This window comes from Sceloporus undulatus, chromosome 5 (genome assembly GCF_019175285.1).
Source record: "Sceloporus undulatus isolate JIND9_A2432 ecotype Alabama chromosome 5, SceUnd_v1.1, whole genome shotgun sequence".
NCBI lineage: Eukaryota > Metazoa > Chordata > Lepidosauria > Squamata > Phrynosomatidae > Sceloporus > Sceloporus undulatus.
The window spans coordinates 121417416-121432338 of record NC_056526.1 but is presented as its reverse complement, the minus strand read 5'-3'; the positions used below and the strand labels follow the sequence as shown (position 1 = coordinate 121432338).

Sequence of the window (14923 nt, the reverse complement as noted above, 5' to 3'; positions counted from 1 at the left end):
TGTTGTTATAGAGTAGGACATTTGCACAAAAAAGTACTTTGATGGGGCTAGTGGAAGTAGAATAAAGTCTCCTTCCACCATATGTTGCCTGATGACAAAAGTTAATTAGGTTGACAACTTAAACCCAACTGATTTCCATAGTTCATATGCAGATATACTTCCATTAACGAATCAGATGTGTTCCCAGGTATTACTTCTCTAACAGAAAATTTGGTACCAGAAGCAGAAGTAACATGGAGAGAATAGAGATAGGTTTTTACATCACAAAAAAGAATAGCAGGTCAACATGTTTGAGCAAACTTTTTATTCCAAACTGATAAGATAGATGCACATGTGAAATGAAAAAGACAGATCAAGTAAATAAAAAAAAAAATTTTTTTTTTCTTTTCGCCATTCTCCACATTTTTTAAAATTTCCATCTTGGTGGCCAAATTTACAGATCTATGCTTTTAAAATATGGTGAGGGCAGCTGGTAAAACAGGCTAATCTACTCTCCACTTTTCTTTCCATTGTACTGTTCCCAAATGGTCAGCAAGGGATTCTAGAGGCAGCTACTGTTTGCTTTAGTGTATTGTAGGCAGGCACACACAACTACAGTGTCCTAGGGTAGGATCCTATTCTTTCATAACTTAAGCCTTATTGCATTGTTTACTCTAGACATAATGACGCAACCTGTCATCAAAATTCTGGGTTTCACCAATCCTTCACTATCCTCCCAATGTTAATGTTGCTCCAGCTAGACAGAGGAAAAGAAAAAACTGGGGACTGGGAGGGTGTCAAATTTTTTTGTGAAAAGACACATTTTTGTCAGAGTCTTTGTTAACTGTGCTGTGTCTATGATTATGTTTGGATCCAGCACATTCCCACGGAAGCTGATCAACCCCACCAGCCTCTTGTCAAGAAGGTAACAGTCAAGGCCTCATTTAGCCCAAGAAGGTCTGGTTGTTGGCCCATAGAAGAAGATACTTTAGCACTAGTTCTTAACTGCCAGTATTTGTGTTTATAATCAATGTAGGTATTTATTCTTATGCTCATATCAACTGCCTATATAAATAACTGAAAAGTACAGTGGTTAATGTTGCTGTACTGTTCATCAATTCTGGAGTCTTATTTGACCGACTTTTCAATGTGGCTGCTGAGACCTTTGGTGAACCCTGCACGTTTATTTGTAATGCAGCAAGAACTTGGTTTTGCTGGGACAAACAATGCTGTCATTCCACATGTTGTTTTGGAGTAGAAGTGGAACAGAAGGCAGGAAGAAGACAATTGATTTCCTTTGGAATCTTGTTATACTGGGAAAATAGAAAGCATTGTGTACCAGACAGAAGGACAAGTCTGAATTTGGAGTAATGTGCAGCCCAAGTCTATGCAGTCTTGTTTAAGCCCATTGAAATCACTGGACTTTGGTGTGTTTAAATCAGTAAGGAGATGTGCAGACCAGCAAGAAAAGCCGGCCTGGGGACGGAGTTGGGTTGTAGTGTCCATATGATGCATGCCCCGGCTCTGTCCACAGGCCAGCATGATACCACGTGCCACACCACACAGCATGCAGCATCAATGGTATCAAAGGCCGCTGAGAGGTCCAAGAGCACCAACAGGGTCACACTTCCTGTCGATGCCCAGATGGAGATCATTGACCAAGGCGATCAAGGCAGTCTCCACTCCGTATCCTGACCTGAAGCCGTATCTTGACCTGAAACAATACAATTGTAGGGAAAAAATGTTACCTGTAAATACCCCCAGAATAAAACACTGAAAATTCTAACACGAATCTCCACTAAACTGGGATCTTGGACAGTTTTGTCTTTCAGCATGAGCTATTTCAAGGGTTTGTTAAGGATGTAAATTAAGGCAAGGATAGATTTTAGTTTGGCTTGAGCCTTTGGAATAGATGGGAAGGAAACATATAATTTAATATAATATAACATATGTCAATTAATACACTGTATTTTTCTTTTTAAACTAATAAAATTTAATTTAAAGAAAGAAAGAAAAGGAAACTGCTAAACCAGTGAGTAAAAGCACAATTAATGTTTTGCCAATAAATATAAATAAAAAAGACAGTGTTGGGGGGGGGGGGAGAAAAAGAGAGACTCGGAGAGAGAGGAAGGAAGAGCATCACCTACACGCTATCTGTCTGCTCCCCCCTTCTCTGTTGGTGGCCATTATCTGATTGCCAATTAACCATGCAAATTTTAAACTCTCTCTGAGTTCAAGAGCTCTGCACCTGGATAGACCACTTGACTGAGATGTCTATCTTAAGGAAAACAACTTTGTTGTGAGGCAAAAACAGCTCCTACTAATCTTTCTTCTTAAGAAGATTTTTTAAAAAAAAAAAAAAGCATATTAGGGCTGACACAGAAGAGTCTAGACTTAAAGCTAAATGGTCTGAATGAAGATGACTGCAATAGAGAACAAAATATGGAGTTTGTATCAGATAACCAAAGCTAAGAAGGTTAAATTAACCTATGGATTCGTTTGGTTTGATATTTAAATTTAATGAAGGTATATCATTCGATTTAAATTGAAAAGATACAGAAAGAGTGAAATAAGCTATACACTAATCAAATTACATCTCTCTTTTCCTCTACAACATGCTTGCCCAGGTAAAAATATCTTATTTTGCTACAGGGAAGATCATGCCCAACCATTTGTGCAAGCTTTCCAAGCAGAAATTTAGAGCAGCAGATATGCTGTCGACTGCCTTCATCACACATCATGTGCAGTCTGACTGGGTTACTGTGATCCTGAGCATGATGCTACTTCTTTTTGTGGTAACAAAATAGACCAGTCTTGAAGAAGATACTCAGCCTTGTATTTGGGAAGGTCTCTCTAGAAAACCCAATGGGCTCAACCCAATCACAGAGCTTTTACTAATATTAGTGGGACAAATGCATACAAAAAATCCCATTACAAGATTTTTCCCCCCCCTCACTGTGTGGGGTTTAGAAGTTTCTCTTTCACTCTTCTCCCCATTCTCTCTTCCTTCTCCTTCAGTCAGCTCCACATTCTTAACATTTTCATTAAAGGAAGTAGATCCACCCTATTCATATATTACACGGTTTAGGGTCAAAGGCATAAATATTGTCAAGATGCTGTTTTTGTTGTTGCTGAAGAGAAGAGTGGCCTCTACTAATTGATATCCCTCCAGACCATCTTAAGTGACAACAACAAAAATAAATCTTGACAAAATATAGGACAGTGACTCTAATATAGTCATTCTTCTCCTCCTCCTATACAATTTTAACACGTTTAAAGAAGAAGGCAGTAGAGGTTTGAACATTTGCGTGATGTATATTGTGCATTTTTGGTTGGTCCAAGGAAGGTATCGCTGTTTTGTGGGTTTTGGATGTAATTGTAATTGGCTATTGATAAAGGTAACAGACCATTTAGTCTGCAAAAATGTGTTAAATAGTTGCCATGTAATTGACAAAAACTGTGCTATAGTAATGGCATCAGAATAGGGTTTTTTTTTTTTGTTAATTATTGCAATTTTAATCCATGATCACAACCCAGTGCACATTTTTGATATCCTTAAGCCCAACTGAACTAAGTGCCCTTAAGTGCATTTAAATATGCACTGAATTATAGCCAGAGACTTTTATAGCACTTTGTCATGTTCACATCAAGAGTGTGCTTAGAGGCTGCAGTTCCTTCTTTCCAAACAAGGTGTCAGTAGTGAAAGAGTATGACTTAGCCAAGAGCATCCCAGTTCTAAGCTAATTGTCCAGATCCAGTTCCGACACATTTTTTCTGTACCTGCCATCTTGGTTCTTTGTTCATATTCTTTGGACATAATGTTTTACGGTTCTAGTTCTGTGCCTTATTCAGTACAATCCGACAATATGTCAAAACATGAGAGGAGAAATGCAGAGACTTAAGGGGGCTTGCAAGCTTACCTTTAAAAAAATATGAAATGTCAAACTTGCCAGTAATAGCACAGAGCAACAACAACGCTGTCAGACCTTCTAAACATTTCTTTTTTATATATCTTTATTTTAAAAACTGCTAAGATAAAAGAACAAATAAATGTTATTTTATGGGACTCTTAATAACTTCATGCAGAAGCTTCATACATATTGCTCAAGAGCAAGAAAGAAAGATTTTAAAGAGCAGGCAAGCAATATTTTAATTGGCATGTTTTTCATTAGAAAGACATGTAGGCATTCACTTTTTAAAGTGTTTCTGCACTTGGAGAAAGAAGAATGGCTGTTATTTTTCTTTTAGCTTCCTGATTATCAGCCTAGAGATGTCTTAGGAGGCGGCCATGTGGATGCCTTGTTATTGCCAAGTAATAATGGCCTAACCAAATTTCCAGCTGTCTCAAAGTTAATCATGATAATCATAAGTAGATCATAAGTAGATAGAAGCAGGAAATGGAATTCACCTTGCAGCCATGAGCAACATAGAATTGCATGTAGGCAAGTGAATGAGTTGGTGGAGGAAGAAGTCTGCATAGATGATAAAAACCAGACAAGCTACTAAGAAGGGGAAGTCTAATCCATCCATCCTTTGTCTGCTAGGCCCCAGCAGACTATTTTAAAAAAAAAGTGTGTGTGTGTTTAGGAATATTTGACGGATTATTTCACAAGGCTGCATAAACAACTTTTTTAAAATGTTCTTTTCATAGGTGAGTCGCCCTCACCCTGCTGATCATTCACTGGTGATCATCTTCATGGTTGGTGGAGTGACAGTGTCTGAAGTCAAAATGGTAAAGGACCTTATAACAGCACAGAAGCCTGGAGTACAGGTACAGGACTCTTAAGAATGCTGACAGTTTCTTAGGAATAATAAGAACATACCTGCATTTTGATATCATCCTGCCACATTCAGTGAAGATGTGATGCTGAACTTTTGATGGTCACAAAGACTTGATTAAGAACTTAAATAAAATAGAACACTTTGCAGATGAGCAGAAAAATAGGTGAGGAATTGGTGCAATTTCCCTAGAAAAATAAGGGAAGGAAACTAGATGAAAGCAAGTTACTTAGGAAAGTAGGTGAAATGGTTTAAACAGTCTGTGACAAGGTGTGCTGTCCTACTATATTGCTGATTGTATATTGAGGACCCAGGGATGTAAGAAAGATGCAGGCCAAGCAGGAACTGGTGATAGTGGATAGAACTACGATGAAGAATATGGGGACATACCTGCATTTTTTATATCATCCTGCCACATTCAGTGAAGATGTGATGCTGAACTCTTTTGAAACGAACAGATTCTAAGAGTTAAGCACTATGAAAAGATGATAGGTTGCCAGTTTCCTATTATAATCTCCCAACCAATTTTAAATCATGATGCCATTGGGACAGAATATTGTCATGGAAGTTCAGGGTACTTCTCAACAGAAAAAGCAGTAGGGGTCCACAAATGAAGAAATTATTATTTATTACATTTTGGAGACGGTGAATTAATTCACATTAGCATCTAAAATTTAGAGGAGAAGTAAGCCCAGAGTCCTAAAACAATGGTTCTAAATTTGAATTCCCAGATGTTTTTGGACTACAAGATCTCTGACCGTTGGCCATGTTGGCTAGAGTTTTTGTAACTTGGCATTCAACAACATCTGGGAACCACTGGTTTTAATTTACTTGATTTTACTACTGCTTTTGAATATCTGAGGTCTTGCTTTTCAGCCTTCACGAAGTAGAGATCTGAATGAGAGTGTCAATTTTTCTGTATGCACAGTAAGAGTTACCATGAACATCTGTAAAACTGGGCAGGGGGTGACAAAAACTTTAGGGTGTACTCATGGTTGTAGCCAGTGGCTACAACTTTAAAACATTTTACAGACACAAAGAAATGCCAAAGGATTCGTAACTCTTTCTCAGAACCAGTGCCATCAGTAGCTGACTAATTTATCTTCATCTGCTACTAGGAGAGGACATTTACAATGGTTTTCCTCAAGGCTTCATCACTTCAGGCTGAATTCTTACTTATTCTAACCCTGAGTACATAAATAATATGTTTGTGCTCTACAAATGGAATGCAAACATTTGCTGTTATAAATCATACAGGTCACATGTTTGATTAGTGAAAATACTGAAGTGGGAGGGGGTGGGCAAGTACTGCTGAGCCCCTATGGAGGTGGAGAGTATGCCTTCTCTGTGTTAATGGCATTCTTGAGTTAAGAGGTCATTTAATCATTCCTGTGTCTTAAATACCTTCTCTCGCAACACATTTTCATCTGATAACATGTCTTTTTGCATTTAACTTCTCAATTATCTTCTTAGCGTAGTGAATCAAATTCCTTGTGGTCTCAGGCAGACCTTGAATTTGCAGTACACTGATGGACAAGTTAATCCAGACTCCAAATGTATTACTGTGACTTGAAAGATAAGCAAAGTCTTAATGATCGAGGAGAGTGAAAACTATGTAGCCAGGCTTTGGGCTTACTATCTGAGAGGGATTGAAGTTTGACAAGGAGTGACATGGGATCTGGTGTTGCTTTGCTTAGGCTTGACCCCACCAGCAACTGGTCACCCTGTGAGACAAAGAATTCAAAATGTATTTAGTGGCTTTTACTAGCACTCACTCACTTTGTAAAGCTGTTACATTTAGAGCTGAGAGGGTTTTAAAGTGGAGGGAAGGTGAGTCTGGAGTGTGGAGAGAGAGAGAGAACACGTTTCTTTCCTACATAAAGTTTCTGGGATTGACCTGGATTTCTTCGGGTCTTTGAATATTGACCACCTGCTGGAGATTATGTTTTCTAAGAGCCTGGCATTCTTAGAAGGTGTTTATCCAAAACTTCTATCAGTCACTTATAAATATTAGGTAAGATAAAAACACAGATATCGGCATACCTGTTCATTCAAGCAACACCCTAATGTTCCTTTTAAATAGGGGTTGGATTAGAACCTTAAAACACTAAAGTATTTTCAACAACAGGCAATGGGTTGCTCAGCAGATGCTAGCACTTCTCAGTACTTACTTGGCATGCAAGTAAATGACAATTAAATAAAGATGAGAACAATGTGTAGTTCACGTGACATGACATTAGCAAATAAAGAGATAATGCTGATTATATAAACAAAGCTTATTTGGAATATTGTTGAATACCTAGAAATATATGAGAGAAGCACAAAGCTATCTTGTAAAAATGACCATGATTATTGTAAGTAGTTCTAGCTAGAAGGAAAGAATAATAAGAGAAATAAATGGAAAAAAATACATTAGGCTTGCCTTAAGGCTGTGTGTAAGTACACTCTTACCTGAGAGTAAGAACAGATAAAATCAATGAGACTTAATGTCTTAATAGTCATAACAAGATTTACAGTCAGCCCTCCTTATCCTTGGATTTTTTTATCCACAGATTCAATCATCCACGGATTGAAAATATTCACCTAATGCATCCCCAACAACACACACACACACACAAAGATCAAAACTTTCTCACAACAGTCCTTTAGGGGGCATGGGGAACATTTTCATTTCAAAATACCTTCCTAGGATATTTTAGCCCAGGAGAAGCCTTTTTTTTTCTTCTAACAACAGGAAGTTAGAAAAAATTATCTCCTCTTCATATCGAATTTCAAGGAAGATCTGGAGCCTAACATGGTCCATGTGTGTGTGCAAAAACGTAATGTTCCATACCCCCTAGAAGGCATTTGGGGACAAAAAACGGGGGGGGGGGATTGACTTCTGGGGGCCAGAAAAAAGTACCCTGGAGGGCCAAATTTTGCCCACCCCTAGTCTAGAAGAACAGCAAGAAACCCATGGCTTTCCAGGTGCTGGTAAGCTACAGCTTCCACCATCTCTCATCATTGCCAAACTGGCAACAGTCTATGCATTGTGGAGATAGATGATTCAGGTTAGAAATGGGGTATACTGCTGATTATTGTAGTGCTTCCAGTAGTAGTAGGCTTACTTGTAATTATATGCTGAGCACATAACAGCTTTAGCTAAGCTCTACTTGCCCAAAGAAACACAACTCCTTTGTCATTAAGTGTATCTGACACTTTGCAGTCTCTGTTGGGGACAGAGAGAGGGAATTAGTTTCTCTAAAATATATGTATGTAATTTCTCTTTTCTCAAACAGGTAATTGTGCTCTCCACAACTCTCCTGACACCGCTTAACAGTCTGGAGTTGCTGTTTGCCACAGACCGTCTCCAGCCAGACATTGGTATCTGATGAATAGAGAATTTGTCAATTAAGATGAGCATCTATCCACCTTTTCCCCCATGACAGACACAAACTTGAAGAAAATATCAAACTTGTTCCCTTCTGTCCCTTTAGATATTCTTTAAAAAGTGAAAGGCTCTGAAATTATCCACGACCTTGATTTTGACATTAGAAAAATTGATTTGATAGCTGTCTGGAAAGAAGAGTAGCTACATGAGAAGAGCACTTGCACATTCATTCATTTCTTCAGTGACGTCAAGCTGACATTCAGTTCCTCTCTTTGCAGTAATGTTGCATTGAGCTGAAATTCTTTCTTTCTAGCTAGTTGACATGGGTTGCTCTTTCTGGCACCTGTAGGGGGTAAACACCACTGCCTATGACAGTTACATAGGAACACTGTAGAACAATTGCAGAAAGCTACAGGAGCTCCCTCTTTTATACTGTAGTGAGCTTTTTCTTCAGCTTCTTTTCTAGTCTTCTACAGGTTTTCTAGTTGGCTTGTGATTGAAGAAGCCATCAGGACAAAATGCCAAGTTATTCAACCATCAAATAGAAAATGTAGTCTTAAATACATATGTCCCTGATGGTGCATGTGCCTTAATATCTTCATATTATTCAAGGTATGTTGCTTCAAATATTTGGTAAATTTTCTAGTGGTAACCCAATCCCAGCCAACAGGCATAAAATGAAAAGTACTGTCAATTGTTTTCTAACAGTTCTCCATCTCCCATTGATCCCACATGAAGTCACCCTCTCAGCTGGTGCTCTATAGGTGGTAAACCATCTACATGGAAGATGAAGGTGTGGCCTTTGATAGCTAACTAGGCATTACAAAACCATCCCAGTGTGGTTGATTTGTGGATTAGATAGCCAGGTAGCCAACTGAAGATTTGAGATTTTTTTAGAAGTACCAGAAATGAACACCATCAGGAGCTGGTCATCTAGGCCCCTAGTTCAGTAGAATCAAGTGATAAAGCTATTCTTGGATGTTATAATTTCAGAACAAATACTTCACACATCTTCCCTTTACTTAGAAAATGCATGTCAGAAAGAGGGTTCTGCCATGCCTTCCTGATGTGCTGGTTTTCTGTCCAAAGGGAGTCATCTTATCCTGGTCCATTATATATTTTGGTCTTAGAGCTTTCCTCATCCAGAGTCCAGGACAGTCACAGTATGCTGTTCAACCCTATCTCCAGTTGCCAGAGGCCCTTAGAGCCTACTAAATATTTTAGAATGAAAGATATTCATGATCACAGCCACAATTGGAATATTCCCAGGCTGCCCAAGGGTTTAGCAGATGGAACATAAATTTTTCTTTACTTTGTATTTCTTGGAACCAAAACACACTGCAGAAATAATCCAGTTTGAGACTGCTTTAACTGCCCTGGCTGAGTGCTAGGGAATCCTGGGAATTGTAGTTTGTTGTGGCACCAGAGCTCTCTGACAGAGAAGGCTAAATGTCTCACAAACCTACAGTTCCCAGAATTCCTTACCATTGAGCCAGGACAGTTAAAGTGGTCTCAGAGTGAATTATTTCTGCAGTGTGTTTTGGACCTTTCCTTCCTGTTATATAAGGAGGAGGTAATAATTATAGAAGATTTAATGCCAAGGGTATGGCTTGACTTTTTCTTAGTTTCCAAATAACAGTAGCAGAACAGCTTAAGTTTAGAAAACATGTCATATAGCAGCCTAAGAAGCTGGCATATGGCATATATTTTATTCCTGAACTGCATATTTGGTTTTACTTCGATCAGGTAATGATATTTTTGCTGAATTGTTTTGATGTTGTAGAATACAGCTAGACACTTGCCTTTATAAGTGTAACCCATTGCAGCAGCTTTATTTTGACAAGATGTTACAAAGACAAGTTTAGGTCTTCTCCAGTCTAACAGATACAGATTGTAGTCTTTGTAGTCTTTGGGGAGAGGATCTAAATTTGGCTGCACTCTGACACCTTGGCTAATGGAAAAGAGCAAAGGCCTGCTTTTCAACCATTAGAGAAAGAGACACACTGTTGTCCATTTATTTATGGCAATAATAATTGGATGCATTGGTATAATAGACCAATGACAAATAAGACCAAGTTGATGTGTAAAGCTATTTTTCTGAACTGCTTAGGAAGGACAGGCAAAAACTGGCAGTTTCCATGGTTACTATTGCATTCCTTTCACACAGTGTTAATAGAGTCTGTCTTGAAAATTTTTAAAGCATGAAAGCAGGCATAGTACAGAAACCATGCCTATCAGTTCTGTCTTCTTGTCAGATGCCTGGTAGGTTTCCTTCCATGAACCATTCTTCTATCACAAGTTGGCTGTGTTCATTGTTGCCCCCAGTTTGCTGGGGAGGTTTTGAAGGTGGACTGTGTAGATAGATGAATTCCATCCTCCTTGAATGGATACGCCTATACACTGTTCATGATTGCTGTGTGATGGAGACAGCCAGCACTTAACCTGAAGGCTGGGGGTGAAACTCAAACCGTAAGTGCTGATTCACAAAAACAATGATACATTACATGTCACCAAGAGACTATGCTATGTTCAACTCATGCAGCCATCACTTGCGAGCTTAAATTAATAATCCTCAAAGGACTAGAAATACAGATTTATAGCCTGGTTGTATGCTTTAGCTAAGAGCTGTCCCACTGTAGCGTAGCAAAGAGAACCTTCCACTTCATGGGAGGTATCCCTCCTGTGTTTAATAAGAGCAACCCCAGGATGTTCTAGTATAAGAATGAGCAAAGTGTATTCTCCAGATATTGGTCTGCACTCCCAGCATTCTTTACCATTGTTATGCTGGCTAAGGCTCACAGATGTTGCAGTCCAGCAACATCTGGAGAGCCGTTTTTCTTTTAGAATGGAACAAGTAGAACAGACTCTCTTCGCAAAATAGCACCAGTAAGCAATATTGAGAAGGGGGTGACTTAGCACAGTTACATCTTTGAAGAGAAAGTAAGGACTGATAATCTGTACTTGTGCTATCACAATTAGTGACACTACACCCCTCTTGTATGTTCCATGATTTAATAAATGTCTTTAAATTCTATTGTAACTTTAGGTCGTTTCCATGCCTTTCAGGCACTGTGGGTCTTACCATCACCATCCCATTTTCATAAACTTGAGGTAGTTGCAGATGAAAACACAATAATCATATGAGAAAACATTGTTTAATTATGAAACATAATGTAAAAGTTGTGTTCTGTGTAAGTTGCTATCAGTAAAAAAAAATAAGTTACAGGTTAAAGAAAGAGCATGGTGTTCTTTTTCTCTTTTGTAAAGTGCACTGGGGGAATAGCGGTCAGGCTTGTAGCCCTCAACCCAAATCCTGCTGGCTCTATGTGACAAGCCTGATGATTCAGCTTTTATACAACTAACATAACTGTTAGTGACAGACTTATGCATCAGTGGAATGTTCCTCATGCACTAGCTGAAGATATGGCTCAACCAAGAAAAAACAGCTTCACAGACAACAGCAAAAGAAAAAAAGAAAATGAAATTGTACTAGATTGAAAGTAACGGAAGTTGTATCTATGGCCAGAGTGCTTCAGTGGCATCTTACAGTAATTGTAATCAATACTACAACAACAACATTTGAAGATGAACCTGGAAGTAAATTCAGCATGACAGCAGATGACCTGTCTTTGAAGCCTGATTAAGACACTAGTGTCTTAGACTGTGAGAGTAAATGTCAAGTGTAAAAATTTACACCAAACTGGCTCTTTTTTTTTTTTTGGTATAAAATGCCTCATTATATGGTCAAAAGTACAGTCACTTAGTAATGCTCAGTAGTTTTTACACATGGGCTTTGTTATGCTGAATCAGTGAGAGAACTGCCTCTAAGCCACAGGTGATTTAAGGCTGCAAAGAGCACTACAAAAGAAACTAACCTTCATTCAACACCAAAAATATTTGTAACAGATGTAAACACAAGTGGCTCCCCATTAGAAAGGTACCATTCAGAATACTGTCCTGTCCTCCACTGCAGTTGAAGTGACAGGATAGTATAGATATCAACATGGTGCAAGCCCCACTACAGAACATGAAAGTATTGTCAGTTTGTTCAGTCAACATTCAATGTTCAGCATGAACGCACACCGTCAACTGCTTCTTTAAGACATTGCTCAAACTTCAATGTCGTTCCTCCGCTACACAATGTTTTATGTCCACAGCTGTTCAAACAACATCTGAACCCTCTTTGCTCTCTCTTGCCCTTCTTCGTATGTAGTAATGCCAGCAATTAATGTTCCAGAGCTGAAACTCTATGATTATGTCCTGGGAAAGAAAAACCCCTCCCATGTAATTTGAGCTGTCAGACAGAGGTAACAGTCCTCACTTTGGCAGATAAGGCTTGCTTAAACCTTCTCTTCAGATCCTGCATGTTGGGTGACTTTGGTCTTGGAATGAGGGAGCTTCTCCTCTTCTCTGGTGTGCTGGTGGTTTGTTGCTTACAGACATCTTTGCACAGGCTATGAAATGCATTGAAGACTTCTTTATAGTTCTCACTAACAGACACTTCATAGAAAGTACAGCCCAGCATGCTAGCCAGCTGAAGTCCATGTTGGGGTTCCACCTCTTTAATATGGAGGAGGTCTGCTTTGTTGGCTACAACCACCACAGGCACTCTGTTTCCTGGATGCAAGTGTCGTATGTGCTGGTGGAAGTGACTGAGTAGCTCATAACTCTTATAGTCTGTGATTGAAAAAACGATCACAATTGCATCTGCCCAGCGAATGCATCGGTTCAGCTGCTCATTACACTCCAGGCTGTGTCCATGGACCTGAAATAAGAGTGCAACAATGGAAACATTATTTGGTTGCAAAGGAAGAACTGAAAGCAGCATGAGATAATATTGGTATTACATGCTTTCCTGAAGTGTAGTTCTTCATCCTCCTTCATAAAATTGTTCACCCAGTTCCTCAAAAGAAAAAAAATCTACACTAGATTATTCTGAAGTTTTCCACATATTCAGGTGGAAAATTGACCCATGTTGAACTGTATACATAGAGGAAAGACTTTGTCGTGCCACAAAATGGGAAATTAACTGGCTAGACAGCAAGTCGGGAGCGGAGCGGGGAAAGAACAACAGTATGAGCTGGAAACACTGAAGTTGGAGATTTGCCCAGTTCAAAAAGGCAAAATCTGACCTTACTCATGTCTATACATTCAAACTTTCCACAGTATAAGATCAACTCCTAACAAATTTTAATGAGTGCAGCTGCTGGTACTGTGCCTTTTTGTTTCTCTTGTGTATGTTTATGAAACTAAAGCTGATTAGGCCATAGCAATAAAATTTCTTCCCAGATTTCCCGTGCACTTTGCTAGCATAATAAAAATGGAGCGCTCCTTACTTTTCCAATGAACCATTCTTAACACATTAACAACCTTTCCATTTAAGAAAAGCAGTCTTCCCCAACAAGATGGCTGTGTCCAAGTGGACAAAAGTTCAGTTGAAATTGTGGGTTGTTTTCTTTTACTGTCAGGGGACTGTATACAGACCGTTTGTCAAGCACTGACTGTTTACAATCCTGCTTACTAGCTACAAAAGCCTATTCAGTGTAGCTAGAAAAACTCCAGTATCCAAAGCTGGGGCTGCTCTGAGTGAACAGACCAAACACTGGGTTTGTTGAAAGGTACCAAAACTGAGGCTTCTTTTTAAATGGTGACGGACATTAACAAGTAATCAGAAGAACCAACTCACCTGGACTCCAGGAGTGTCTTGGACTTGAATTGCAAACAGCTCTCCATCAATTTCAATCTGCCTGCTGTACAAATTGCCTAGAAATAAAAATGCATTTGATCACACTTGAGTTCACAGACATGACTGCAGTGTGCTTTATAAATAGGAAATCATCAACATATACATTTTGGGGAGGCAGAGGTATGTGTTGTATGTTGAGGAAAGGGTCACACTGTCATCCCTTGGGAGTGCATTACATAAATTGCATTTCCACCACCAGAAAGACAACTGCTAGGACAACCTGAGTGAACGATTAGGACTGGCAAGCTGAATGACTGTTTTGTGGAGGGATGCCTCAAAGCAGCAAGATATGAAGAGAATAGGCACACATACCATAAATACTTACTGATACATACACCTGGGTTAATAGTACAGTTAGCTGACATTGCCAGGAGGGTTTTTTTTTTGGGGGGGGGGTCTGTGTTTAGTTGTACATTTTACCAAGTCACAGGTAAAAATAATGGCAAGATCATGGACAGTCAGGCACATACAACATAGTTCAAGAACTAACAATGTGCTTACTTTCTGTCCCACTGGAATCAAGTGCTTCACTTTGGCTAGAGCTTGCCCACCCTTTTCATTAACAGTGCAGGATTTTGTACAGTGATAAAACACCTTTCCTTTTAAATCAGAGTGCTGTAAAAGATCTCTAACTGGCATTATTTTTTTTCTATGTCATGCACAAGTCTTCTGCCTACGGGGAATGGGGGAGTATTACCATATTATGCTAGAAATAGAAAAGCTTGCATAACTGATTCTGAATTAATTACCTTCTGTCTTCCTATTAACATTAACTGCTTCATATTGATACCAATGCTTCTCACTGTAAATAGAGTATATTTACAGTGTGGGCACATGGATTCAGAGCATATGAACCAATATCTGCAGGCTTGCCTTTGTACAGAACAGGCGACTAAATGCCATTGAATACATGCACCAAGTAAGAAGATGCACCTTTAGTTAAAGGCAGAATATAAATAATAATAATAGGAATAATAATAATAATAATAATAATAATAATTATTATTATTATTATTATTATTATTATTATTATTATTATTATTATTATT

At 38.8% G+C, this 14923-nt stretch overlaps 2 protein-coding genes across 2 annotated transcripts in view; one reads left to right on the top strand and one right to left on the bottom strand.

Moving 5' to 3' along the window:
• SCFD2 (sec1 family domain containing 2) overlaps window positions 1-11366 on the top strand; it is a 166960-nt gene extending 155594 nt beyond the window's left edge. Inside the window, 2 exon segments of the mRNA XM_042468062.1 lie at window positions 4631-4750; window positions 8037-11366. Coding sequence (XP_042323996.1) covers window positions 4631-4750; window positions 8037-8129 — 213 coding nt within the window. The 3' untranslated portion in view covers window positions 8130-11366.
• The window catches only part of RASL11B (RAS like family 11 member B), a 6519-nt gene continuing 2863 nt past the window's right edge, over window positions 11268-14923 (bottom strand). Inside the window, exons 3-4 of the mRNA XM_042468063.1 lie at window positions 13815-13891; window positions 11268-12893 (exon numbers count right to left, since the gene is read on the bottom strand). Of these exons, the coding sequence (XP_042323997.1) occupies window positions 12426-12893; window positions 13815-13891 (545 nt within the window). The 3' untranslated portion in view covers window positions 11268-12425. The remainder of the gene's footprint in view (window positions 12894-13814; window positions 13892-14923) is intronic.